General features: G+C 37.2%; 1 protein-coding gene across 1 annotated transcript in view; it reads left to right on the top strand.

Annotated features, from left to right (window-relative positions):
- The window catches only part of LOC104527511 (dynein heavy chain 11, axonemal-like), a gene marked incomplete at both ends in the record, with an annotated part of 26,477 nt that extends 5,603 nt beyond the window's left edge, over positions 1–20,874 (top strand). Inside the window, 18 exon segments of the mRNA XM_029085783.1 lie at positions 521–622; positions 1,903–1,994; positions 3,066–3,192; positions 4,841–4,990; positions 6,036–6,269; positions 8,521–8,656; positions 9,347–9,393; positions 9,762–9,807; positions 9,810–9,864; positions 10,662–10,812; positions 10,930–11,075; positions 11,834–11,950; positions 15,108–15,246; positions 18,154–18,246; positions 18,377–18,571; positions 19,983–20,020; positions 20,022–20,058; positions 20,742–20,874. Coding sequence (XP_028941616.1) covers positions 521–622; positions 1,903–1,994; positions 3,066–3,192; positions 4,841–4,990; positions 6,036–6,269; positions 8,521–8,656; positions 9,347–9,393; positions 9,762–9,807; positions 9,810–9,864; positions 10,662–10,812; positions 10,930–11,075; positions 11,834–11,950; positions 15,108–15,246; positions 18,154–18,246; positions 18,377–18,571; positions 19,983–20,020; positions 20,022–20,058; positions 20,742–20,874 — 2,038 coding nt within the window.
- Between the last annotated feature and the right edge of the window lie 4,490 nt (positions 20,875–25,364).

Here is a 25,364-nt window from a genome sequence, read left to right as displayed (position 1 = left end):
CTGAGCCTGAAAATAGCACTAGGCTTGAAAGGTTCTCTGTCTTGTCTGGGACAGGGGAATACTTCCCAGTATAATTTCTATTAAATATTTATAAGAAAACTCAGAAACGTGGCTAGAAGCTTTCCTGGATAGCAAAAGAGAATGTTTCTTAATAATGAACAGAGGAAATGATGGACAGAGGGAAATGGAAGGTAAGGAAAGAAAGGCCACATGAAGTATCAGCCTACTAGTGTAAACTATGGACCTGACAGTGGTGGGGGGGATTGGAGTGGTGGGGAAGGGAGCACCAGAAAGGGGAGAGATGGGTGTATACATTTTACCCAGCTGTTGATCCTATAGCTGGAAACCCAAAGAAGTTTGTATGAACCTAAAATAAATAAATAAATAAATAAATTTCTCAGTGGTTTTGGTTCCTAGGGTGAAACATGGACCAGTGGTTGCTTTCAAAATTTGAATAAAAACTGATTTAGCTGTTTTGAAAAAGAAAATTGAAGTTTAATTTTCAGTCATTTTTAAATGAACATGGTCTCATCTCAAAAGTATTTTCATTGGCTCTGAAGATATCAGAGGCCAGCTGCCTGAAGATGCAAATGGATTTGATGAAATCAACAGAGACTTCAAAGTTAGTAGAGTTAGTGTATTATGTCCATTTATATATTGAGTTTGAATTATTTAGAATGGGTAATTAAATAGATATTTTAAAAATAATACCATATTGACAGTTTAGTTTGAGTATTTCTTTAATAGGCTTGTTTCTAACCCACTGAATTAGCATCTTTACAGGATTCTCAGGCTTACTTGGGAGAATATCAGAAGTGGATTTTGCATTCTTTATTATTACAATCAAAATAATTATTTGCCTTGTTTTCCTGTCACACGGACTGGCAGCTGTTGGTTCACATATTGTCACAAACCATGATTTGTGACAAAGTTCTGCAGGTCATTCCTTCACATGACTTAAATATCTTCTTTTATTTACACTTTGTTAACTTTTTAACCTCCTGGAGTCACATAGAGGTACAATACCTCTGAGTTACAGAAATCCCTTCTGCCAAACTCTGTGTCATTTATGACAATAGCTGAAATACAAGTTTATATGGTCTACTATTTATTATTGACCGAGGTAATTACAGCAATTGACCTAAACGTTAGAACTTACAAAAAATATTGTGTCTTAATTGTTTCTTGTAACCAAAAAAAGTCACTGAACCCTTGCTTAATAAAGAGAATAACTTGTGCTATGAGTATACCTATAATTCAATCCGTGCATGCCAGGAAAATTTCTCATTGTGTACAATACTGAAAAGCTAAGATATTATAATGTTCTATAGGGAGGTTCTACATTTAAAATTTCAAATACATTTCTAATTGTTTAAATCTGCAATTTAAACAATGTGTACATGTCTGTAACTATATGCAAAAAAAAAAAAGCGCTATATTTACACCTTTGTACAAGTTGAGAATCCTGTTAAGATCAATGAAATCATTCATTATGTTTAACTTGCACAAGTTTCTTCATGGTGCATATTCAAAAAGGCATTGTGCTTGCATGCATGAGCTGAATTATTGTACAAGTTAATGCTTCTGTTACTCTGTCACTTTTATCTTGTTAGGGGAATTCCAATAGTAAAATCAGTGGTATTTGCTTTCCTCCAGTTCAGTTTGCTCTGTTCATTTTACATTTCCTTCACGTTCAGTCTAAACACTGTCAAAATAGGTGTTTGTGGATTTTTTTTTTTCTTTTACCGTTTAAGAAATAAAACCTAAACCAAGCTGATGAGGTGCCTTCTTCCAGCTCTTTTTCCCAGTGCTTTTCTTGTCCCTATAAAGTAAACAGTATGAAGTAGAAAAAAAATCTGATGTTCTCATGTTGCAATAACTTCCTCGCACTTCTGTGCACAGGAGTTGGTGACTGACATAGCAAATACAAAAACTGTGATGGAAGCTACAACCAAGCCAAAGGTGTATGAAAAATTTGAAGCTTTGCAACACAGGTAAAATTCCCACTATGATTATGAGTTGTTCTAAAGTGCAGATCTGATAATAATATTTTTGTCATTTGTTTCTATTTGATGTATTGAATTTTTACTGCTTTTTATACGACCAATCACATTTGAGGCATTGGTTCATTATTTATGGCCATGAGATAAAAATTGTCAATGGTCTTAAAAATATTGTCGGTTTGGATCAAATTCATTTTCTCCCCAACCACAACCTGTCAGCTGGGAGAATTTCTTTCACACAGCAGGAGATAGTGAATTGTGCACAGCAAAGGTCCTCCAACACACTTTATGTGTGTCTTGAGCTTACCTTTGTTGTTCACTCTTCCTACCTTTAGAGGCAGCGATGTTTGGAGTCAGCCTGTTTCTCCTTGCAGGAAAAAGTTGTAATAGGAAGTTAAAAAAACCCCAAAGCTCAAACCTGTTTTTTGAGATGTCACTTTTGTTATGAGGGATACCAAGCTAATAGCTGAAGTGCATCAGTCAGATGTAAATAAATGTGTTTTTTTCCTTCTCCAGATAATCATGTGCTTGAGTATTTTGAATCTTAATACTTTTTGTGTCAATGCCAACATGTATTTTTATGTTTGTTTTCCTTCATATATAAAATGTGTACATCTTAAGAAAAGTGGTTGCTTTGCTCCCCCATTAGACTGATCCTTAGATTTTTAATTTTTTTTTTAATTTAACTGCAAATAGCAGCCCTGTCAAGTAATTTTGTTCTTGTCCCTTACTTTCTAAGGCTGGACTCTTTGGAAGGTTGAAGGGGAGTTTTTGCTTAGCCAAACTTATCTTTTCAGGGACTTCTCTGGCACAGTTTTCTTGTGTTCCTTGGTCTGAAGTAAAAAGAGAATGTTCCCTTTCAGTTTCTGGAAAGGAAACGTGTAAGGTTTGCCACCTTCTCTGTTTCTTACAGCTATATTCATTGTTATTATTTTAAATCAAAAGTGGATTGTATTGCTCTGTTTTACTGTTTGGTCTGTTTTTTTTCCTTAAGTGGGAGGGAATTCTTGGCTTTAGGGTGATTCAAGGCATGTGTCATTAAAAACTCTCTCTTCTTTTCAGACTTTCTCTTTGTGAAAAAGCTCTGGCTGAATATTTAGAAACAAAGCGCATAGCTTTTCCTTGCTCCTATTTTGTCTCTTCAGCAGACTTGCTAGACATCCTTTCAAAAGGAACACAGCCAAAACCTGTGAGCCTCTCTGCATATTATTGTACTTCCTTCTGTCTACAGAAAGGCAAGTTTTCCAGCTATGTGAGGTGATAGTATCATAGAACTGCACCTTTGTTTCTGAGTGTTAGTTTGCTTTACAAATAGGAACACTTTGTGTAAGGAAGGTAATAAACATTTTCCCCAAAGCTAGGACAAAAATACAAGGTGTTCAGCAAGGAGAGATGAAACTCATTCTACAGAGAAGTGTTACAAGTCCTGTGCTGTGTCTTGCTGGAAATTTAGCCATGTGCAATTCATTTATTTAGATTGTATTTAGATTATTTTGGATTGTATATCTGCAGGAATTAGAAATGGAAAAGGTCAATGAGATCATCAAATCTATTCTCCTTATGGCACGGATTGATCAAATTTCAGACATGCTATGCATAGTGATGATATGTAAGGCTGAAAGATCTATGGTCTCTGTTAGGCTGTTACTGGCTATACTGCTGACTATTGTACGAGGAATGTTTTTGTAGCTATCCTTCTGTTTTCCTCCTTTGAACAATCATCTGCTAGGTTTTGTGACACTTTAAGCCCAATTTGTATAAAAGCACAGGCACTTTGATGTATTTCAGAAGCTTTCTACTATGTTATCTACATGCCAGATGATACTGCTGGCCTCAGTGACTATCCAGCCATGGCCATTAATTCTCTGAGTGCTGGAGTTATTGGTGTATCTCAGGCAAAGCCTTTTTTGAAGGGGTGTGACATGTAACAGAAGAACTGATACTTTACAAGAGGATGAAAGATTTGTGCGGCTTGAAGACTGAGGCTTTTCAAACACGATGATAGTCTCATAGCTTCTTCACATAACTAAATCTCAGTGATTTGTTTCATCCACTCATTGCTGTATGTCACATATAAGAAGAGCAAGCAAACTAATCTTCTGTTCTAGTTGTCAGGCATAAAGCATACTGGTGTGTAGACAGTGATCTTCAAACTCCATGGTCTTTGGAGAGGTGTGTATTTACACAAGGCATTTAGATCCGAATTGGCAATTTGTGGAATAAGCACTAGCTATAATTAATAACAATTTAAAGACTTCTCAGTTTTATATTGAGTTATCTTTGTCCTTCAGACTCCTCTGGCAACTGACAATAGTGTAATTAACCCTATTCACTACTTTGTCTGTGACCATTTTCCCCCAGCTTTTCCCATAAAAATCTCATGTGTAGTAATTGTGCAGCAGTCAGATAGTGTTGCCATATCAGTCTGCACCATCAGGGAAATTGGAAATACTCTTATTTGTTTGATTGGCATAAGTGTTCTAATACTATGGAAAGAAAAAAATGGGGTTTAATTTTTTATTATCTTTAAAACCTAAGAAATGCTGGCTAATCACCTGGTTATTCAATGCATCTTACTTGCTAAGATCAATTGGAGCTGTATGTGCTGAAAGTATTAGAATAAGAAACACAATTGTAAGACTAGTGCAAAGACATCACGTTATCCAGTGAGTTGCTAAGAACTGTATTAAACTTTGCTGAACCACCAAATCTTATTATGTACAGCAAATGTTAGCATGGGGGTCATCCACTTTAACAAAAAAATGCAATAAACTAGTGTGATTGACACAAGTCTGAGGTAAATGTTTTCCTTATACATCTGGTATTTTTGGGTGCAGGTGACCAGTCATCTTACCAAACTTTTTGACAACATTGCTGATCTTAAATTTCAAGAGAATATAGAGGAATCTATAAATGCTGCTTTTGGGATGTCCAGCAGAGAAAAGGCGTATGTTCCATTCCATGAAGAGCGTGAATGCAGTGATCAGGTATGTTGAGTTATGTGACATTTCCTTCACTGATTTTGCCCTCTTTGGGATGTAATCTAAATAGACACTTTCAATGGCATGAAATGCTGCTTTTAAAAATGAAAATTTAGAAAAAAATAATAATTAAAAAACCTTACAACTATTTTTTTTAAATTCAAAACGTTTTGTGATCCAAAATGGTGTAATAAACTAATAATTTAATGAATTTTCTAGTTGTCCCTTGTACTTAAGGGTTTTTTTTTTCTTTTTTTCTTTAAGAAGCATATGGTGTTGTTTTAAGGAGCAATGAAAAAGAATACTTTCATATCCCCATCTCTCTTATCCTTTAGCACACACCTCTCTAGACCACCAGCTCTCTCCCATGTCCCTTATCAGCTGAACAGGGTTTTAGTTGGTTTTGAGCCTCATATTTGCTAATTGGCCAGCCACTGTGTGTGCTAACTGGATAGTGGTAGGTCAGAAAGAACAGATCAGCAGCTTCTGAGACAATAAATTTATTGTTCTCAGAACAGTGCTGAATGGATAAGCATTCACATTGCATAAAATCAATGTTGCATGTGGTTCTAATGATTGATTGTCTCAGCAGGGAGGCCTGAGACTGAATGAACAAATATATGCAGCTTGCCTCTTAAAGATAGTTTCTCAAAGATACAGCTACATTTGAGCATGTAGAGACATAGGAAAGACTGTATTGTCTGTGTTTACTCTGTGTCTGTGAACAGAAAAACTTCAGACTTTCAGATTTGGAGCTCTAAGACAGTATGCCTGTGTGTTCAAATCAAATGGAGATGTAAAACAAAACAGTGTCTGGTGTCTCAGTAATTGGGAAGGGCTCTTCTGAGCTAAATGCTACTGAAGAGGTGGTAGGAGAGAGAAAATGAAAGAAAACAAACCCACTGTCACTTCAAGTCTGTAAAGAATGTTGATGTAAAGAAAAGCCTGTGTAAAGATTAATGATATGAGCTTCCTATATTGATAGTATAAAATGCGCCATTTATGTTACATGCATAAATTTCTGCTTGTTTGGGGTTTTATTCTTCAAAAGGCAGAGTCTTGGTTGCAATACCTTGAGGAAACTGTACACAAACCAGTGTGTCTCTACATCATGGAGGCGGTACTGGCCTATGAAGAGAAGCAAAGAGAACCTTGGGTTTTCGACTACCCAGCCCAGGTTGCACTTACTGATTCACAAATCTGTTGGGTTTCAGATGTTGAAATGGCCTTCAGGAAGCTGGAAGAGGGCTTGGCATCAGCCCTGAAGAATTGTCACAAGAAGCAGGTATGGATATCTTCTTTTTGTTTAATTTGGTGAAAATAAGTACAATGTGAAATCGTCTCATATAAAAGATGAGTGGCATATTTAATATTTTTAATCTTGTAGTAAATAAACTGTTATTAGCATCTACTGAAAAAAAGAAATACATTTTTGCTTCCATTTCTGTTATCATCTCTTAATTACTGGGTTTTCCATGTGATTATTCTGATCTGAAATGAAAGGTAAAAGCAAAGAAACTGCCAAATGTCAACCATGACAGTGTGGCAAGAACAATGCAATACAACCAATACACACACAAATATTAAACCCATATATTTGTGTAAGGAAGCCGGAACTGTTGATTCTGTTTGTGTCAAAATGAACAGTTTACTTCTAATATTATTAGTTTTACTCTCACTTCAGAGGGTTCCTCCTGCAGTTTGATTTTTGCTCTTTTTACCTCCAGCTTTTTTTGCATGTTTTTGTCCTGGGGACGAGTATTGTTTCTATTTGTGAAAAATTTAAGTAGTTTTGGTTTTCTTTTCCAACCTAGAAAATCTGACAGAGGGAAATATGAATTAGGAAAGAGACTTAAGGGGGAGGAAACCTGATAGAGGTGTCTAAAACTATCCCTGTAATAGAGAAGATGGATAAAGTTTAATCTTTGTTTGCTGCTTCTCATTATACGAGAGCTAGTAGGCACAACCTGAAGCTATTAGGTAGGAGACTTTAAACAAAATAAATACTTTCACTCAGTGTACCGTTTAAAATATGGAACTTTGGCTATAGAATTAAAGGAGTATAAAAAGGTCAGATGAAGGGTTAGGCAAATTTCAGTCCAGTTCATGGCTGTTAAATATGATGATAAAATAGGTAGTGTAGTTTTGGAGGTTTGGGTTTGTTGGCTTGTTCTTTTTTATTTGTTTAGTAAATTCTGGCTGCTGTGTCTGTGGCAAAGTGTGGCATATGTTCCCAGGATGTCCTTCTCCTGGACTTGTGTTTTATGTTCCTTTTTTAAAAAAACAAAACCAAAACAAAACAAATCTGTCTCTGCTAGCTTGTATGAAAGGCAGGGGCAGATCTACAATGAATCTCTATATGATCCAGGCATGCTATGTTTCTGTGGTCACTTTGCAAGTAGAGCAGAGCACTATCTCATGCTGTTGCTGCTTCCTGAACCTGTGGTGGGGACTGTGGAGTGGTTCTGTTGTAAAAAGAGTGAACTAGGAAAGATCACCTGAACCTCTCCACAGATGGCAGCTCACTGTCATAAAGCAGTGGAGCTTTGGGTGTGTTTAAAGGAAGATGACAGAAATATTTCAGAATGCTAGACAATTTCATTCAGAATGTTGTTATTGATATCTCCTTTATGATATGATACAGAAAAGGTAGGGGGGCCAGTGAAATTAACTTCTGGTTTTATTTTTCCAAGAATTTTCAAAATCTATTAGATTCAGTCTGTGATTCTCAAATAATTTGTTTGCATGGAGTATTACCTTCTGGGCCTTTAACTCTGTCTCAGTAAAAACAGCACCAGTAGGTGTTTTTGTATATTATATAAAAATAATACAGAAAGTGGAGTGTTAAAGGTCTCACTAATTCACTGCCCATTTTTAAGCCAGAGTTTTAAAACATGTTCAAGCATAGTTCTATCTCACACTAGCTACCCAATAAGTTATATCTCTCTAATAAAGTTACATTTGCCTCCTTAGAATTACATGCAGCGGCTGTGTTTGTTTTTCTTCCCTATTAATACGAAACCTGAAAAATTCCATTGCTTCTTTCTACAATGTAACTGTATAATTGTTCATACCATATTTTGTGATCTTCCCTTCATTGCTTTGCCTATTTTTAAAATGTAAGTCGCTGATCTTTCCTGAAGTCTATTTTCAAACAGTTTGACAATAAATGTTCTCATGCAATTAGTACAATTTTTGTGGAGTCTGGTGCATAACTCTATGGAGATTGTAAGCACAAAATTTACAGTTCTCCTTCATGCACATCTTCTTATCCATCCATTCCTCCTACACTGCCTAGTTGATCATCTTCAGTATTTGTGCTCATCTGAACTGTCATTGTTTTGGAGGTGGTTCAAATGTCTGTTTAAACCAGGATTTTTTCTAGCATCTCTTGTTTAATATCAGTAAATTTGTACATACAAGCCAGTTTTTGTGGTGATTTAATTAATGATATTGACAGAACTGATTTCTGGTAACAATAAAGGTAGATGGTACTGGGATCATCTGGTCCTAGAGGGTTACTTAAATAATTTCAGGTCACTCAGCTAAATGCTTTTATTAGTGTGCTGCTTGGAGAACTTTCCTCGGGTGATCAGCAGAAAATCATGACCATTTGCTCCAGAGACGTTAATGATAGAGATGTTGTAGCAAGCCTTGTAGCTCAGAAGCTATGTGTTTGGTTCAGCTATATCGTACATACACAGTTTTAGTGGTTTTGACAAAAAATAATAGTACTTAAACCAAGTTTGGGTCTGGATCTGCATGTGGGCACCAGCACAGTGGAGGTGGAGTAGGTATAATCATGAAGACAGCCTGCTTCAGAGCTGTGTGCCATGCCTGTGTTTTTATAGGCTACTGCCTTCTGAATTTAAAAGTTACCTGAAAAAAAAGTCAGATGTCTACTTGTACCCTACTTCTGGGAACGCTTCAAACTTCTTTTAGTAGGTTTTCTGTGAGCAGCAAGGTATTTCCTTTAAATTTCAGATCACAAAACTTGAGTGCAGACAATCCTTGGGCAATCTGAGCAGTTTTTCCAAATACCTTTAGCTATTCTGCTTTTAATTATTCCATCTTCAATCATTCAAACACAGCAAAACACAGTGTGTTATGCTCTCCTTTTAGAGATGTACATGTGTATCTCTAGGGAAAGGCTAGAGGCACTCCTCTGCTCTGGCGACTCTTTGAGTACATACAATTACAGTTTTGAGTGTTTATTTAAACCAAAGTGCTCACTCTATGTAAAACTTCAATCGGGTAAAACTAAGGTGGCTGGCATATGTTGCTGGTTTGTATGCACAAAACATTTAACTGGATGGAGGCTGGAATAGGAGAGAATTCTCATTTTCTTTCTGATCTCCTGAGCCTCAGAAATAAAATGGGTTTCTAAGGTAGCATTAAGACAAGAAGAAACAAAGCTTGAGGAGTAAAATGAAACTCATTCTGGTCAAAGTAATGTCTGCTCCCATGCAAAGACTGTATTGTTTCTAAGGTTTAATAAGTGGCAATGAGTTCTGCTGTAACAGCTCTTTTAAAAACATTTTATATTACACTTGCACCTGTATAAAAGCACAAATGCCTTGAGGCGTGTCTAATCCTTTTAATTGGTTGTAGTAGTTTTTATTAATAAATGGCAAGGAATGAGGTGTGAGACCTACTGATGACAGCTGTAGCTTTGTGATGGATCTCATTTCTTTCATCTGAATAGCTCCTACCTGGCATAATGGCTCTACAATGGCTTTTTAGGTCACCAGTTTCCGAGCTTTTGCTTGGCTGTTGCACTCAAAAACACTGTTTTGCCAACATTTGTGATGCTCAGTTTCAGTACTTTATGAGTACTTGGGAAATACCCTGTGGCTAGTTATTACATCTTTGACTGACAGGTAATGACTGTTACTAATAACAGTGTCTGCTTTATCTGTTTCAGTGAATAACAAGTTAAATGTTTCTTAGAAGTTCAGTGTTCTTTCACACCTCATGTGCCTTTTATAAGGTTATTAAGATACAACATCTTTGAGTGTGTATGTGCAGGTAGATGTGCATACGTAAGTAACAGTATGATCCATTACTTTAAAAATAACTAAAATATTTATTGCATAACTTAATGTATATATTCAGTGTCTAGTCTGCAGAAGAATATGAGTGGATCTATACCAAGGTCAATCAGGAGTTTCCAGTAAAAGAATATTTTGTGTGTGTGTTAAAGTCCAAACTAGTACTTTTTTTCATACCACATACAGTGAAGCTTTTTTTCTGGAAATGTCTTTACTCCAGGATGGATTTTTTTTTGGATTGTCAAAATTTGTGATCCAGATCAAAGCACTCAGTGATCCTGGCTGGCTTAGTGCTTATGACCCTCAGTTGAGGGGAACAATTCTGGGGCTGAAGTCTTTGAAATAGGCAAAGTGGCAACTAAAACTTCCTGTTTCTTGTCCTGTGTGACCGCTGATCGGATATTCGTTTTTGCTAAAAAAATTTTGATGTGATTGGTTTTCATATCTAAAATAAGCATTTGCCAAGTAATGCCTCATCATGATTTTACATGAACATGAAACATTAAATTGTAATGAGTTAAGTGGACTCAGAACAGATCTCCCATGAAACATAAGGTTTGGAAAAAAAACTTCCCAACATTGTAGATATTCCTTGCAATGCTAACAATTGCTTTTCGTATGTTCAGGTGTCACATTACTCTAACCCAGTCTCTCCACCTAACAATGAGCACTGCTCCTGCAGGACCAGCTGGCACAGGTAAAACAGAGACCACCAAAGATCGAGCCCTTGGTATGATGGTATATGTCTTCAACTGTTCTGAGCAGATGGGTTACAAGGTGAGATGCTCTGCTAAGCACTATGGAAATTGTTGTTTAGTTTCTTTTGCATATGAAGTATATCAGAAATCATTGCTTTCAAGAAAAAAAAATTAAATCTTTCACTTTTGATTTTAGTCTATAGGTAATATCTGTAAAGGTTTGGTCTATCTGGAAGCTTGGGGATGTTTTGTTGAATTCAATCGCATCTCGATAGAAGTTCTGTCAGTGGTGGCAGTACAAGTGAAGACTATCCATGATGCAATTAGGAACAAGAAAAAGAAGTGAGTATCTTAGCAGTGCTTATTTATTGTCTTTTGCAGTCTATAAATAGTGAACCAGTAAAATCTTCTTCCAGAGTTCCTCTGAAACCCTTTGTAAATGCAGTGAGGGAGTAGATGTTAACGTTAAATCACCTATGTAATATACTACCTTAAAATAACTTTCTCTTCCAAATGTAGCAATAAATGTGAGTGAACTCCAGGCCCTACAGGAATCCAGTTAAAGCTCTGCTGACAAAACTCTGGTCCTGTTCAAGTCACACCATGTGAAATCATTTCATCATATGGGTGCAAAGTTTGGTGGGGTTCAACCTTGCAAGAAGTCTCAGGAGTTCCTATGTTTCCTGGTGTTTTTTGAGATAGGCCTGGTGTTTCCACTGTAGCATGTTCTCCTTCCTCTGCTCCCTTTACTTGATGCTGCCTCCAGGCCTTTTCAAGCCCACTGCATCCCTATCAGTCTTATTTATTCTACAGGCTTTAAAAATTAATTCCTTCTAAAGTCATACTTCAGCCATATGCACTCCTTGTTACCCTAACAGTCCAGTCTTTTCCTTCCAAATTCAGTGCTGGTGCCTACCAGGGAAATGCCTCTGCCCAGCTCTTGTTAGCTTTCCTAGGCATTTGCTTTTGGCCATTGTGCAAGGCTGGATCCTGGCCCAGATGTGCATTTGTCACCTGACCCGTGATGGCTGGTTTTGCATGATGTAGTTGTTTACTTCTAATCCAACTGTAAAATTTTTGTGTTATCTTACTTATAACAGATTTTTATTCCTTGGTGAAAACATTACATTGAAGTAATCAGTTGGAATATTTATTTCCATGAACCCCAGATACCCAGGTTGGAGAGAACTACCTGAAAACCTTAAAGCTCTGCTCAGGCAAGCATGCTATAGTGTATTTTTATGGTATACAAGTATATCAAGTCTACATGCAGAGTACATATGTCACCTAATGTTATTAGGCTTGATTTGCAGTGAAATGCAATTTGTGTTTGCTTCAGAATTTCTGTGTAAAAAAAAAAAAATCAGTATTCAAGTGTGTGTGCCCATATGCCACAATGACAAGGGAAATTAAATGTATATCTTGCATTTTTTAAATCTGCATATAGTTTTAAAGGTACCTGTGAAGACACAGAATGTATTTAAATACATGTAAATACGTTTTGTGGTAAATAGGAATCCTCACAGCTGGCTTAACCTAGTAAAATAACCATTTGAATAAGTGTTTAGCTATCACGTTCTTCCTTGGCTGTTGGCATGCACAAGTTCGTAGATATTTCATAACTGCCAGTTGAAAATGAAGCTGTATACTCTTTCCTAGAAAGGTATCACGTGCGTGATTGTTGAGAAGCTGGGAAAAGTATAATGCACAGCAAAAAAATTCATATGCTTTTGGACACTGTAGGATAACCCATTATCTTTTTCTTAAAGTACATATTTATGCTTTATATCTTAATGTTAATATTTCAAGGAAGAAAGTTTTGAATTTAAAAGATTTGACTGTATTTTGCATGCTGTGCTTGGTGAGTTTGTTATCAAAATAGTGTTCTGAGAGTGAATTGATTCCACAAGCAGTTGCTCCGGCATGATGGGCAGTAAAATGATACCAATTTATTCTGACAAAGTATTGGAGCTGCACTTCAAACTATGTGGTAATGGTCTTTGACTTAAATGGTGCAGGGCTTGCTTAAAAAAGAGTTGTCACTTGAAATCCTTGCTCATGCATTAGCACTTTTCACTGATCTAATCAAGACTTGAGAAAAAAATGATTCTGTGATTTCATTTCTCACCATACTGAAGTTCAGTGGGGCAAACTGCAAGGCACTGCCAGGCTGTCTGGGGAGGCACAATTATCAACGTGCTATCTGGGATCTGCTTGTCTGAAAAGTAAATCCCTTTGATTTTTAAAAGCTAGAAACTTAGGGCGGAACTGGGCATCACTGTTGCTGCTGTGAACAAGTTGAAACACAGGTACTACTGGTGAAGGGTCTTATGAGGAGCAGCTGAGGGAACTGGGATTGTTCAGTCTGGAGAAGAGGAGGTTGAGGGGAGACCTTATCACTCTCTACAACTACCTGAAAGGAGGGTGTAGCAAGGGGAGTGTCTGTCTCTTCTCTCTAGTAACAAGCAATAACACAAGAGGAAAGAGCCTCAAGTTGTGCCAGGGAAGGTTTAGATTGGATATTAGGAAAAAGTTCTTCACTGAAAGAGTTGTCAAGCATCAGAACAGGCTGCCCAGGGGAGTGATTGAGTCACTATCCCTGGAGATATTTAAAAGACCTGTAGATGTGGCACTTAAGGACATGGTTTAGAGGTGGACTTGGCAGTGTTAGGTTTATGCTTGAAGGCTGTGATCTTAAAGGTTTTTTCCAACCTAAATGATTCTATGATTCTCTGATTCTATACTTTCTTCTGTATTAAAAAGTACATCAAGATTTTGATGTCTTTTGATGTCTTTTTGTGTTGGGTTTGGAGGGGGGAAGCCATTTTTTTGGTAGTGGGGGAAGTGCAACCTTATGAGAGCAAAAAGCTCCCCGGCTCCGAAGTGGACCCCGCCCCAGCCCAGGCTGGGCCAATGAGCACTAGAGAAACACCTCTGTGAATCCATATTGGTGAGGGGAAGGGCTGTCCTGAAAAGAAGAAGGTGGGGATGAACCTGGAGGAGAAACTGTTGACCAAACAAAAGATGACCATCAGCCTAAACAAAGGCCAGACAGACAGAGAGAGAGCTTCATTGCCAGAAGGAAGGACAAAAAGACCCATAACCAGTTCAACCACATGGAGCAGGAGAAGACAAAAGGAAGTCCCCTTGCAGCCAATGGAAATTCAGTGGCAGAGCAGGAACCCACAGGTAGACCATGGAGGGCCCCACCCTGGAGCAGAGAAGCTGAGCCTGGAGCAGAGAAGGTGAACCTGAGGGCAAGCATTAACTCCACATATTTGCCACCTAATAAAATCTCATAAGGGAGAGAAGACATATTAAATACTACTAGCCTGATTTTTTTTTTATGATTTTTTTTTGCAAGCAGTTATTCTGTTTGCGAGAAGGGTATTGGTTATGGTAGGTAGAGGAACATAGAATTTTTTATGATTGACTGCAATACATATAGCAGCCCTTGTTTGTGCTTATAAAGAAATGCTTCTTAGGGAATAGCTTACTTAAAAATTGTCTAACAGAAGAGTGCTTACTCTTTTTCTAGACTATATGTTATTGATTTCTGTCAGAAATACACTGCTAGAATAAACCACTGGTCTTAATTTTGTCATATTTAATTATGAATGGGGAACAAAATAAATTGTTGTATTTGTCAGCAGTAAGAAAAGTGCTCTGAGGGACAAATTTGTTGGTTTGTAGCTGACCTGAATACAAAATTCAAGATCTCTTCTTTGCTACTATGTAACTTAGGCAGTGATTTTTAATGAGAAAATTGTTTAGCCTTTGCATTATTGCTTTGTGTTACTTTTTAAATTGGAGATTTTCCTCATTTATATCACTAAAACAGCTGTGGTTTTGTTCTAAAAGTTTGAACTAAAGGTTATATTTTAAAAAGAAACAAACAGTGAAACCTCTAAAGGCAACCATAACTTCATATAAAAGCATTAAAGCCCTCCAAAAGTTGAAGTCCTTTAAAAAATGATAGTGTTTTTAGCAATGGCAGAGTAGTGCACTTGACTTCCAGACCCGATACAGCTGCTGGCAGTGTTCTCCAGTCGTTGGTGGCAAGTGACACTGCTGCAGACTCTGCCTGCTCTAAGTTTTGGTAGTACCTGTCTCACAAACCCTGCCTTTCTAGGCTGTCTCCTTTGTGTACAATAATGCTACTGAATACTAACAATCAACAGTGCCTAATTAGCTCCTTTTACTTTGAAGTAAGGTCCTTGTTAGTTTTGACTGACATTCTTAATTGTGACTCTCTTGAGCTCTGTTTTTAAAAAATGTTTGCACACATCAGTCATTTGATTTAAGTGACTTATTCTTCCCATGTTTAAATACTAATCTGTGTATTTGGATTATGAGATTTGTTTTCTTCCTTAGACCTTGTGCCATGGCTGTCACTGACATTGAACTGATCTCTGAAATTATGTTGGTTGCTGAAGAGTTTATTGATGTACGTCTGTTAACCAGGAAGCTTATTACCTTGTATACTCTCTGCAGGAAGCTGCTTTCTAAACAGGTGAAGGTGTCTCTGAGCTTCTGGGTTTGACCCATGTTAACTAACACATACTCCATACCAGTGTGGCTGGACATTGTATAATAATAGGGGGTTTTATGTATATAGTCTTATCTTTTATTTTGAAGAGCACTTTAAATCACATGTCCATCCTTATTGAATTGTCAGATATGAATTTAGAAGAAAGTGCCCTTTCCTGTGATCTTGGGACATTTGTAATGCATTAATTTTGCATTAAATAATTGTGTGTCACTTCTTCATACGTGGGATGCCTGAACTACATCATGCTGTTGTTTAATATCTATATTAGAGATATAACTATCTGTTGGAGAACAGAAAAACCTTAAAGGAGAGTAGGAATTGTTATGAATAACAAATAATATATTCTATTTGGATGAATACAGTGGAGGAGGATTGTTTGAAAAATGGAAATAAAACATTACAAAAAAATTTAATTATTATACCAGGAAAAATTCATATTCAGAATAGTTATCTCAAAAAACTACCTTATAAGACTTGGAAGGTTTATAATTTCTTCCCCATATCCATGATGTTTACTAATTTCCAACTGTAAAGTTTTTCACAAGATATTCTTAATATTCAGTTTTATTAATGGAATAAGAACTCCAGAGAACCGTTCAACCTTAAGCCATAAACTCAAGCAAGCAGGGCGATTATAAATGGAAAAGCAACTTTATTTTCATGCTTGCATAATTTTGAAATTATCTCTAAATATCCTGAAGTTTTCCTGACACATTCTTGCAGTTTTTCTAGAGTTAATGAATTTGAATGTTGTATATCTTAAGATAGCAATATTGTTTGCTTTCCTAGAACAGAAGTTCCTCAACTCTAATGATTACTTTGTCCTGGAGTAATTTTCTGAATTCAGTAAAATCACTTGTACAATTGTTTTCCTTTTTGATATTAATAATAGTAATAACAAAATTAATGTTTGAAGCAAAAACTAGAATGTTCTTGTTTGTTTATTTTGTTTGTTTGTTTTACTTTTAATGGAAATAGGAGAAAGCAAATCCCTTTGAGTAAAATTCTGGGCTGCTGCAGCAATTCAGAGAGCTCTGAAAATATTGGCCTAGTGTTGGAGCTTTAAGGTCTCTCAATATACCTTTGGGAGCACTAGGATCCTAGCTGATGAAAACTGTCAGAGCGGGGTTGTCAGGGCTTTCAGATGATATGCCGTGAAGAAGGGGACTTCTGGTGCTGTCATGCTGTGGCAAATAGCCTGGATATCTTAAAGTCCTTGTACTTTGTACAATCCAGCTTGCTCTTATAACCATCCACCAGACAACAAACCAACAAATAATTTTGACAAAAAAAAAAAAAAAGAGCAAAAGCTCATTAAGCCCAGTATGTTCCTAAATTTCCTATTTTCCTAATCAGCTCTGTGTTTAACTCCTTTGCCTAAGTATAGCATTTCTAAAATGTGGAGACTCATTTTCATTGCAGATACTCAGCATCTTTAGTACCTCAGGAAAAAATGGCAGTTTTTCTTACTGATTATGAACTGTTTGGAAGTTGAAAATTGCTTATTTTCTCTTCTTTGTGATATATTTAGTGTATTTGCCTCACAGTTGTGGAGTGCCACTATCATGGATGGGGATAGTGGCACATATCAGGACATCTGCTGGCTTTAAAAGTTGTGTATTGTTAAGTTATGAGTTTGTTACTGGTTGGTTTTTGGTTTTGTTTTCCCTTTTTTCTTTTTTCTTTCTTTTGGTTTCGGTGATAATACCAACCAGGCTATGTTTATATTGAAGTCATAGGTGTGATTGCAGCAAATGTTCTCAAACCCTACCTGACGGGTAGCCAGTTTGGTTGCTGACAGCAGGGTAGTTGCAACCCCAGATAGAGTTTTGTAATTGAGAGAGGAGTAGTGTACACACACCAAGGAAATGGCAGACCACCACGAGTGGTGTGATGCATGCTAAAGTAAAGAGGTAATGGCAGTGTAACTTGGCTGTGGCAGCACAGAGGTTAGAGTGGAGCTGGTTATCCACATACTTAGCCAGCTGCTCTTATAGTACCTGATCGCACTGCTGGTTATACCAGAATAAACCATCTCTACTTGAGTTGCAAGAACACCTTTAAGTGCAGGTGTAGGCTTAAATTTAGAGAGCTGTAACTTCATGGTAGACCTCTTCAAACTGCAAAATTTGGATGCTCTTTTCAGTCCTAAAAGGTACCATTCAAATTGCTTAAATCTCAAAAATGGTTCAAACTCCCTCTTTCTACTTCTGTGCTACCTAGGAAGGAGAGTGAAAGAGGTGAGTGTTACACAGCCCTGGAAAAAGGAGGAAGGGGGACTGAAGAGCATATGTGTGATGGAAAAAGTTGTGCTTTCTGAACTAAATACCTGCCTTCCCACTGTCAAGGCTTAAGGGAGGATATAGGCTTTTTCTCTGCCCTTCACTTACCACATGTTTCTAGGCTTTTCCTCTAGGCTGAGTACCTGTCTGTTTCTCTTTTCCTTCAATTCTGGTGTTGGAGCTGGTTGCAAAATATGTTGATAGTCTGTCCAGTCTTCTCTTCTGGAAACAGAAAAGTATTGCTAGTATCAGATCAAATTAGTGGACGTTTTGCAGCAATTTTTTGCTTGCCTTGTTTCATCATGGAGGTATAGTTGCAAGGAATACAATAATACTTGATGGTGTGAATTTGGCCATTTAGAAATAGAAAATAAAGTGGTGGAATACTAAAAATTAAATACACATTTCTTTTTTTTTTTTTTTTTCTTTAGTAGACTTCCAACACTGGCCTAAAACCACTGCAAGATTCGAAGGGAATAAAAAGGTGTCATTTTACTCTGTGTGTAAACTGATTGTTTTCCTTCTTAAACACTACTATTTAGTTTTATTTCCTATGCTAACATGACTAGTTAAAATGTTTTCACAGGACCATTATGACTGGGGACTTCATGCTGTCAAGTCAATTTTGGCAGTTGCTGGCTCTCTGAAACGAGGAGACAAGAACAGACCTGACAATCAGGTAAAATCTTCACTTAAAAGCATCTAAGAGTAGGAGCTGTTTCTGGGGTTTTCCCTTTGAATAAAAAGAGAATCCTAAAAAGCAAAGGATTTAATGCTCTTGTGGTGTGTGGTTTACCATCCTTTTCCAGGTGTTTATGCAAGCCTTAAGAGACTTCGATTTGCCTAAAATAGTGACAGATGATATCCCGATTTTCATGGGCCTGATCAGTGACCTGTTTCAAGCTCTGGATGTTCCAAGGAAGAGGAACCTGCAATTTGAACAGATGGTTAAACAATCTACTCTGGAGCTTCTCTTGCAGCCTGAAGAGAGCTTTATTCTCAAAGTAAAAGAATTAATTTCTTTTAATTACTCCCCTTAAGAGTTTCAATCAAAGTAATTGCAAATAGGTTGTATTAGATATGAAGGTTATTTTTTTAGTATGTTACGATATTGATAGTGTCCTCAATGTCTCGGTATTTCAAAGGCATTTTGTTGTGGCAGTAATGCACTGCAGTATGATAAATATGCCCATAAGGAAATATGTTAAAAAACCATGTTTGTGTGTGTACAGTACCAAGCATTTGTACTCCGTAGCAAATTAATTGTTAGTGATTGTTTATAGGGAGGAATAGAAGAGTAAGGGAGAAAAAACATGTAAATTAGAAAGGCATGTATTTGGAATGTGCATGGCTGCATGTGACATCTGTGTGTTCTGGTATTTCTCTATGATATAATGCACATTGTGCTATACACATTAAAAACATGCATATACATGTATGTATGATATGCATGTATACTCATAAGAATTAGTTGTCAGTAAGCTAAGTTAAAACTCTAATTTTCATTTGAATTACACATAGGGTGAAAAGGTGAAACTTAGAGACACTGGTTATTATACAGACCAAATAAGAAGTGTGCTGCTTTGGGCTCCTGAGAAAGTATACTCCCACTCTCCTTCAAGGAACATCCACATCCGCTGTATGTGATAGCACACTCCTTTCCTTTATTAGGGTTTATTGGAAACTGAAATAACCAAGCTGGTTAAATGTGACTGATCTCAGGATTTATAAAGGATTTTCTGCTCTTGTCTATCTTGTTCCATTATCCTGACAGAAAGGTATAAGACAATAAGCTATACCTTGGGGTATTATGAACTTTGCAATCAACCTTCTATAGAGTGTTTTGATTCCTGCTAACTGGGTGAATCAAAAGACGAGCACTGCGGAATGTGGACTTGTTCCTACTGGACTTTAGAAAATCAATGTGGATGCTTTTTGCTAAGACAGAAATCCGTAAGCAGCCGAGCTATTTTCATTCTGCAGCTCACAGAACTATTTCTTTGGAAGCAATGTATTACTTTAGTGGACTGATATTGTGTTTTACCAAATTGTATCTGCATGACTGTTCCGAGTGTGGAATTCACTCTGCTAAATTGATGGCAAAATTGTGGTAACTGTTCTATGTCCCTGGGTTGGCAAAATCCTACTGGTCTGTATGTCTGTATAGCTTATTGAGGTAACTGCATTCATTAATTTAAGCCAATTCTCTTCCCATTTTCTGGGAGAAAAAGTGATGTTGCTTGATGCAGCATCAGCTCAGCTGAGGGAAGTCTTCCAATAAGGTGTAAGTGCATTTATCCTGTTAAAGGGAATAGGAACATGAAGGGGGAGATAATTTTTGTGAATAATTGTGTTTCTGTTTAGAGGAGCACAAGAGAGGAAAGGCGTTCACCATCTATCCCTTCTGTGTGGTAGGTTGTTCAGCTGGAGGAGTTACTGGCAGTGCGTCACTCTATTTGTCATTGGAAATGTGGAGAGTGGAAAGGGTAAGGTATCTGCCTGCCTACACAGCACGCTTTCTATCTTATATTGTAAAGAAACTGTCATGGTTCTTGCAGAAAACATTCTGCGTGTTGCCTTTGCCTTAGGCTGCAGTGTAATAACACGCTGTTCAGGCCATCTCGTCAGCCACATGATGTGCAATGGCAAAGCTTAAATGTTACAAGCAAATTCTACATTTTATGTGTTGTTTGCATGTCCTAAAGGAAAATTAATCATGGCACCACGTAATGAATATTCACTCTGACAGATAGATAAAGTAATACTTTGTTCTGGAAGGAGAAGCAGGATGGTTTAATTAGGCTTTTAGACAGAAATAGTGGAATATATTGCCAAAACACTAGACAAATAATTCTGATAGATAATGCTCGCCCATTTCTGCTACTAAATATTGGAAGCTGTGTGGATTTTCTTCCTCTTTCAATGCTTTCTATTAGAGAAGATCGACTGCAGAGTACAGCCACTCTCCTTTCCTAGCAGGAAAGGGTTTCCTAAGTTCCTACTCTTATGTTTAATGGAAATTTGGGGCTAGACTAGCACAAAGGCAGGAGTAAGTTAAGGTGAACAGTTTGACTGCAGGGATTTGCAGTCTGAGACCCAGTTCAGGAAGAAAGTAAAAGAGTCCTATTGTATCAAAGTTGTATTGCTAACGTGCAGCCTGTGCCTCCTCTTCAGGTGGTGAAAGTTCTGCACCACAAGTACATGAACATGAAACAAAAGCCTGTTTGGAATGACCTTAACCCAAAAGCTTTGACAGCGGGTGAGCTGTTTGGTTCTGTACACCATGCAAGCCGAGAATGGAAAGATGGTAAGTAGCACACATGTTCTTACTAGGACCTGTTCCTGGAGGCATCGTTCTCCATCAGAAATGGACAATGCCAGAATTTGGAGAAGGTGTTAGAAACCAAATTATTGCATATTTCTGCCATGAGATGTGGGTGCAGAGCACTGGTGGTTATGGAAAGACTGGAGGTGGGGCAGGATGCTAGTAGATGGGAAAGTACTAGCCTGAATGATGCTGATTGTGCTGCCTTAGAGGGCAGCTTGTTTTCTTCCCAAGCCCATGAAACCTCTCATACCTCACCCATATCATTAAGACTAATGACATACTCTCCTATAATCAAAACAGAAATAGGTAATTATTACATAAAATGCAGTCATTTTGCTCTATCAAGCAAGCAAAGGGAAAAAAGCATGGTTTTGATGCTAAAAAAGCTTCTTGTTTCAGTGATGCATTAAGTCTTCTGAAGTTTTAATTGCTGTGCAGTGGTCTTATTTAAGCATTAGAGTGATAGGATTCTATTAAAATACAATTTGCAGTTCTCCTGTCATCTCTTCTGAGAGAGCAAGCTAATATTACCCGGATCCTATGTGGATTCAGTCGCTCAACACTGTTATGGATGATAACAAGGTGAACAACTGAGAAGCAGATATAGTGGCTTCCCCTCCACCTGTTTTCACATTTGCCTCTTCCTTTATTTTTCTGGAGACAGTTTTTCAATATGTGTCCCTTTTTTTTTTTTCCATCTTATGATTTCTTTAGTTTTCACTATCTCTAAGTAATATTTTAGCATCTGATCAATGCATTGTGTCTCGCCTATTTTGTACAACAAAAAAGCTTAAATGAGCCTACTTATACTCTAAGGATGATTGTGCCTCCTAGTGTATGAGTTGATGTAATTCAGGATGTCAATCATAAGATTATTGAAACTGGCATTTGGAAAGCATCTCAGTGAAAGTGAAGTCCTCACATCACTGTAGTAAGGAAGGCTAGTTTTGGGAAATGTAAGTCAGTTTAAGAACTAATGTTGTTACCAGGAGTTCTTATTCCCTTCCTATTAATTATACAGCTAAAGCAATTTTGTTAACTGTCCAAAATGCTGTAATGTAATGAAATCCAAATCTAAAATCTTAACATAACCTTAGGAAGGTGATTGTAGTTTGGCACATTCTCTGAAGCTTTCCTCTTTTAAGAACTTAAACCTATCTAGTGATGTGGTCTCTGGTTGCTCAGCAAGGCGCCTGTCTGGGGCTAGCTGCATAGCCCAGCTTTAGCTAATGAACAGAAAGTGGCTTTTTGAAGGGACATTTCAGACCACCCAAGTTTAGGCACCTTCTCTGAATCATTTTCCGTGTATTTCCACTGGCAATGAGACAGACTTCACCTGTCCTTCAGGAGAACTCGCATTGGTGAAGGAGGCTAGTCATCTTTTGAATTAATTAAACTATGAAAAACTCAAACAAGATCAAGTAAAACCTTTTGAATTTTTCCTCCTCTGTGTTTCTCAAGTAAAAAGCTATAGCTATGTTCAAAAAAAGTTTGCTTAGCTACATTCAAGAAATAGTGTATGTGCATGGTCTTGCAGATAATGCTTGCTCCTTTGTGGGGCTATAATAAGCACGTGCTTGCCCTGATCACATTCTTGTTAAACAGTGTATCTTAGCTTGCTTTTGCTGAAAAATTTACTGATAATTTCTAGGTTCTGACTTCTACAAACAATGAACGTGTGTCTGTGACTCCGTCAATGCAGCTGCTGTTTGAGGTACAGCATTTAAGAGCTGCTACCCCAGCTACAGTATCCAGAGCTAGTATCCTCTATCTGAACACCCAGGATGTGGCGTGGAACCCATGAGTATCTGATGATATTAGTTAGCACTTTTGGAGATATGTCTTGAAGATTAATGGGAAGAGACTCTGTTACTTTTATTTATTCTTCTTTCTAGATTTTATTCTGATAATAGTGAGATGATTTAGTTAGTGGCCATGTATATTCTCAAATATGCAGTTTGGAAAATTTCACCATCAGTTAAGTGTTTTATTTCCCCCTCTTATGTGTACTGCTTAATCAAGGCAGTAGTGAATTGACTCTCTGCTTTTTGTAATGTGAATTTGGCAGTAGCAAGAAGTTAATAAGTTGGCTACTGTTCTCTGACAGCATTTTAAAACCTGTTGCCACCTTTGTTACTGTTAAGGACACTGGTTTACATCGGCTTGGCTTTTTGTTTTTTTTACTCCTTTGATCATAGTGCTGTTCTTTAAACTTGTTTTATATCTATGCTTCATACAAATTAATTATGAGAACAATGATTTCTAAAGAATATGGATTTCCATATATAAAAGGGAATTTAGTTGGTCAAGGAACAATGCTTTAACTTGAAGCAGTCCAATGTGATCTTTTCCTTTTGTGTTTATTGAGGTGATCCAAAAGAGTTTTCACAAATTTTAGTAAGAAGTGAATCTTTTTAACATTTGTCAGCCAGTGGTTTTATTTTCAAGCAGCATTACTGCTGTTTCATGTCAAAATGCAATTTTGTAGTGTTCTAATATATCAATATTTCAGTCACTTCTAATTGTGTGTGTTAGTGTTGTATGCCGTTAGGACAAGAAGCCTTCAGTGCATATATTTCCCAGAGAAATCTTGTCAGTGGGAGAATTTATTAAACAGCATGAGTCTGCACAAGCTGCCCACCTAGGGGGATGAGAATCAGAGGACTGGTGAGGACACAGAAAGGCAGTATGATCTCTTACCACAAACAGAGGAGTGTAGAGATGGAAACAGTAGGCAACAACCTGTCCAAATAGAATAGCTGTGAATGAGTTAATAACTGTTTTAGACTGCATTTGACTAATACTGTGTGAAAATGAGCAAGGGATAAAAATTACCTAATCCTTTGGAATATAGACAGTTAGGCATGTCACTGGTAACCTGAAGTGTATGCTATACTTAATGATAACGAATTCTCGACTTGATTGTGATAGGAACTAGCGGATGAGAAGAGTTACCTTTTTGTCTTCAATTACATATAGACAGACTTTTCAGCCAGACTGGGTTATATGTGCTGCTGCAGGTGTCTGCAAGGCAAGTTATGTTGAACTTGGGTGTCGCATAATCCTCAGTTTTGTGTACAATTTACACACGGGATTTTATGTAGTCTGTTCTCGAACAACATAAACTACGTACAAAATCTTTGCTTCCATCTGCTTTTTGATGATGCAGCCCTCTGAAAGCAGGAGCAAACTATAATCTAGGTCCTTTCTCTCTGCCCTCCTTGGAATAAAAATTGCAGTCAAAGAAAAGTACAGCCATATGCCAGTGTGTTCAGCTGTCAGAATAGCTCCTAGAAATGCAGCAGCATGATAACCTTTGCATGAACAAATAAAAATGTTTCAAGGCTGGTGGCACTTAACATGTGACTTACAGCCAGTGCAGTAGTATTTGTGCATTGCACTAAAGGCAGTTACAAACAGTTCTCAAAAGTCAACAAAAGTTTGCATTTCAAAGCTAGAGGGAAGAAATTTTGTATTTTTTCCGTGTCTCTCTGATAAAAAATTGGTTGCTTTCCAATTTGTTTGGCAGGTATGTTGCCAGCTGCATAGAAACAAGAAGGTACCAATCTGAAAAGGCCAACTTGACTGTTCTCTTTGATAAAAATGTGCCTCCTTACTTAGAACAACTCAGAACAAGGTTTAAAACTGTTACTCCTATTCCTGAGAATAGTATCATTCAGGTATTTATTAGGTTTAAAACTATTTATATTTTAAGAAACAGTATTTCTGAAACCTCCACTGAGCATGTGGCGCTATGCAGAAGTAAAAATGCATAAAATTACTATGTATCTGAAAGGTATGTGAGATTAAATTGAGAGGCTCTTATGTATCAAACCTGGACCCTTATTTTGGAGACCTACAGGGATTCAGGGGTTTCATGTTGCAGCAGTCCACTGTGAGAAGAAGAAATGTAGTGTGTTTATGGCACTGCACATACTAACCTGACGTCTCAGTTCTTGTGTTGCTTCAGTTAGTAATGTCTTCGGTAGCTTAGGGCTAGCCATTTCGTTTCTCTATAAGAGCATTCCGCCTCTCTCTAATTAAGTGTTCACTAAATTAATTAGTGTTAGTTACTCTCAAACTCTGATAATGAGGCCCTACATTATTAAATGTTGTTAAAGAATGGAGCTGAGCTCTGTTTCATATATAAACAATCTGATACTGCACATCCTTATGTTGACATTTTAAATTTACTTAATAGACCTTGTCATTCTAAACTCTTCTGCATGTTTGGCTGCTTATAAATAAGTCAATATTAGAGGAGAAAACTAATTGAATGAGTGTTAAGAATTTCCCATAATGTACATGCCTGAACCATGTCACCTTCTTCATATACCTTGCTTTAAGTAGTGTAGAACAAAGGTTTTTTGGTACATTTTATTAGAAGACCTCTTCAGGCCTTTGACCTCTGAAAGCAGCTTCTAGACAATAAGGAAGCACAGCAAGGAGTTGCAGTCTCGCTATTTAGA

This window comes from Antrostomus carolinensis, unplaced genomic scaffold (genome assembly GCF_000700745.2).
Source record: "Antrostomus carolinensis isolate BGI_N321 unplaced genomic scaffold, ASM70074v2 scaffold17647, whole genome shotgun sequence".
NCBI classification, from domain to species: domain Eukaryota; kingdom Metazoa; phylum Chordata; class Aves; order Caprimulgiformes; family Caprimulgidae; genus Antrostomus; species Antrostomus carolinensis.
This window is presented reverse-complemented; position numbering and strand designations above follow the sequence as displayed.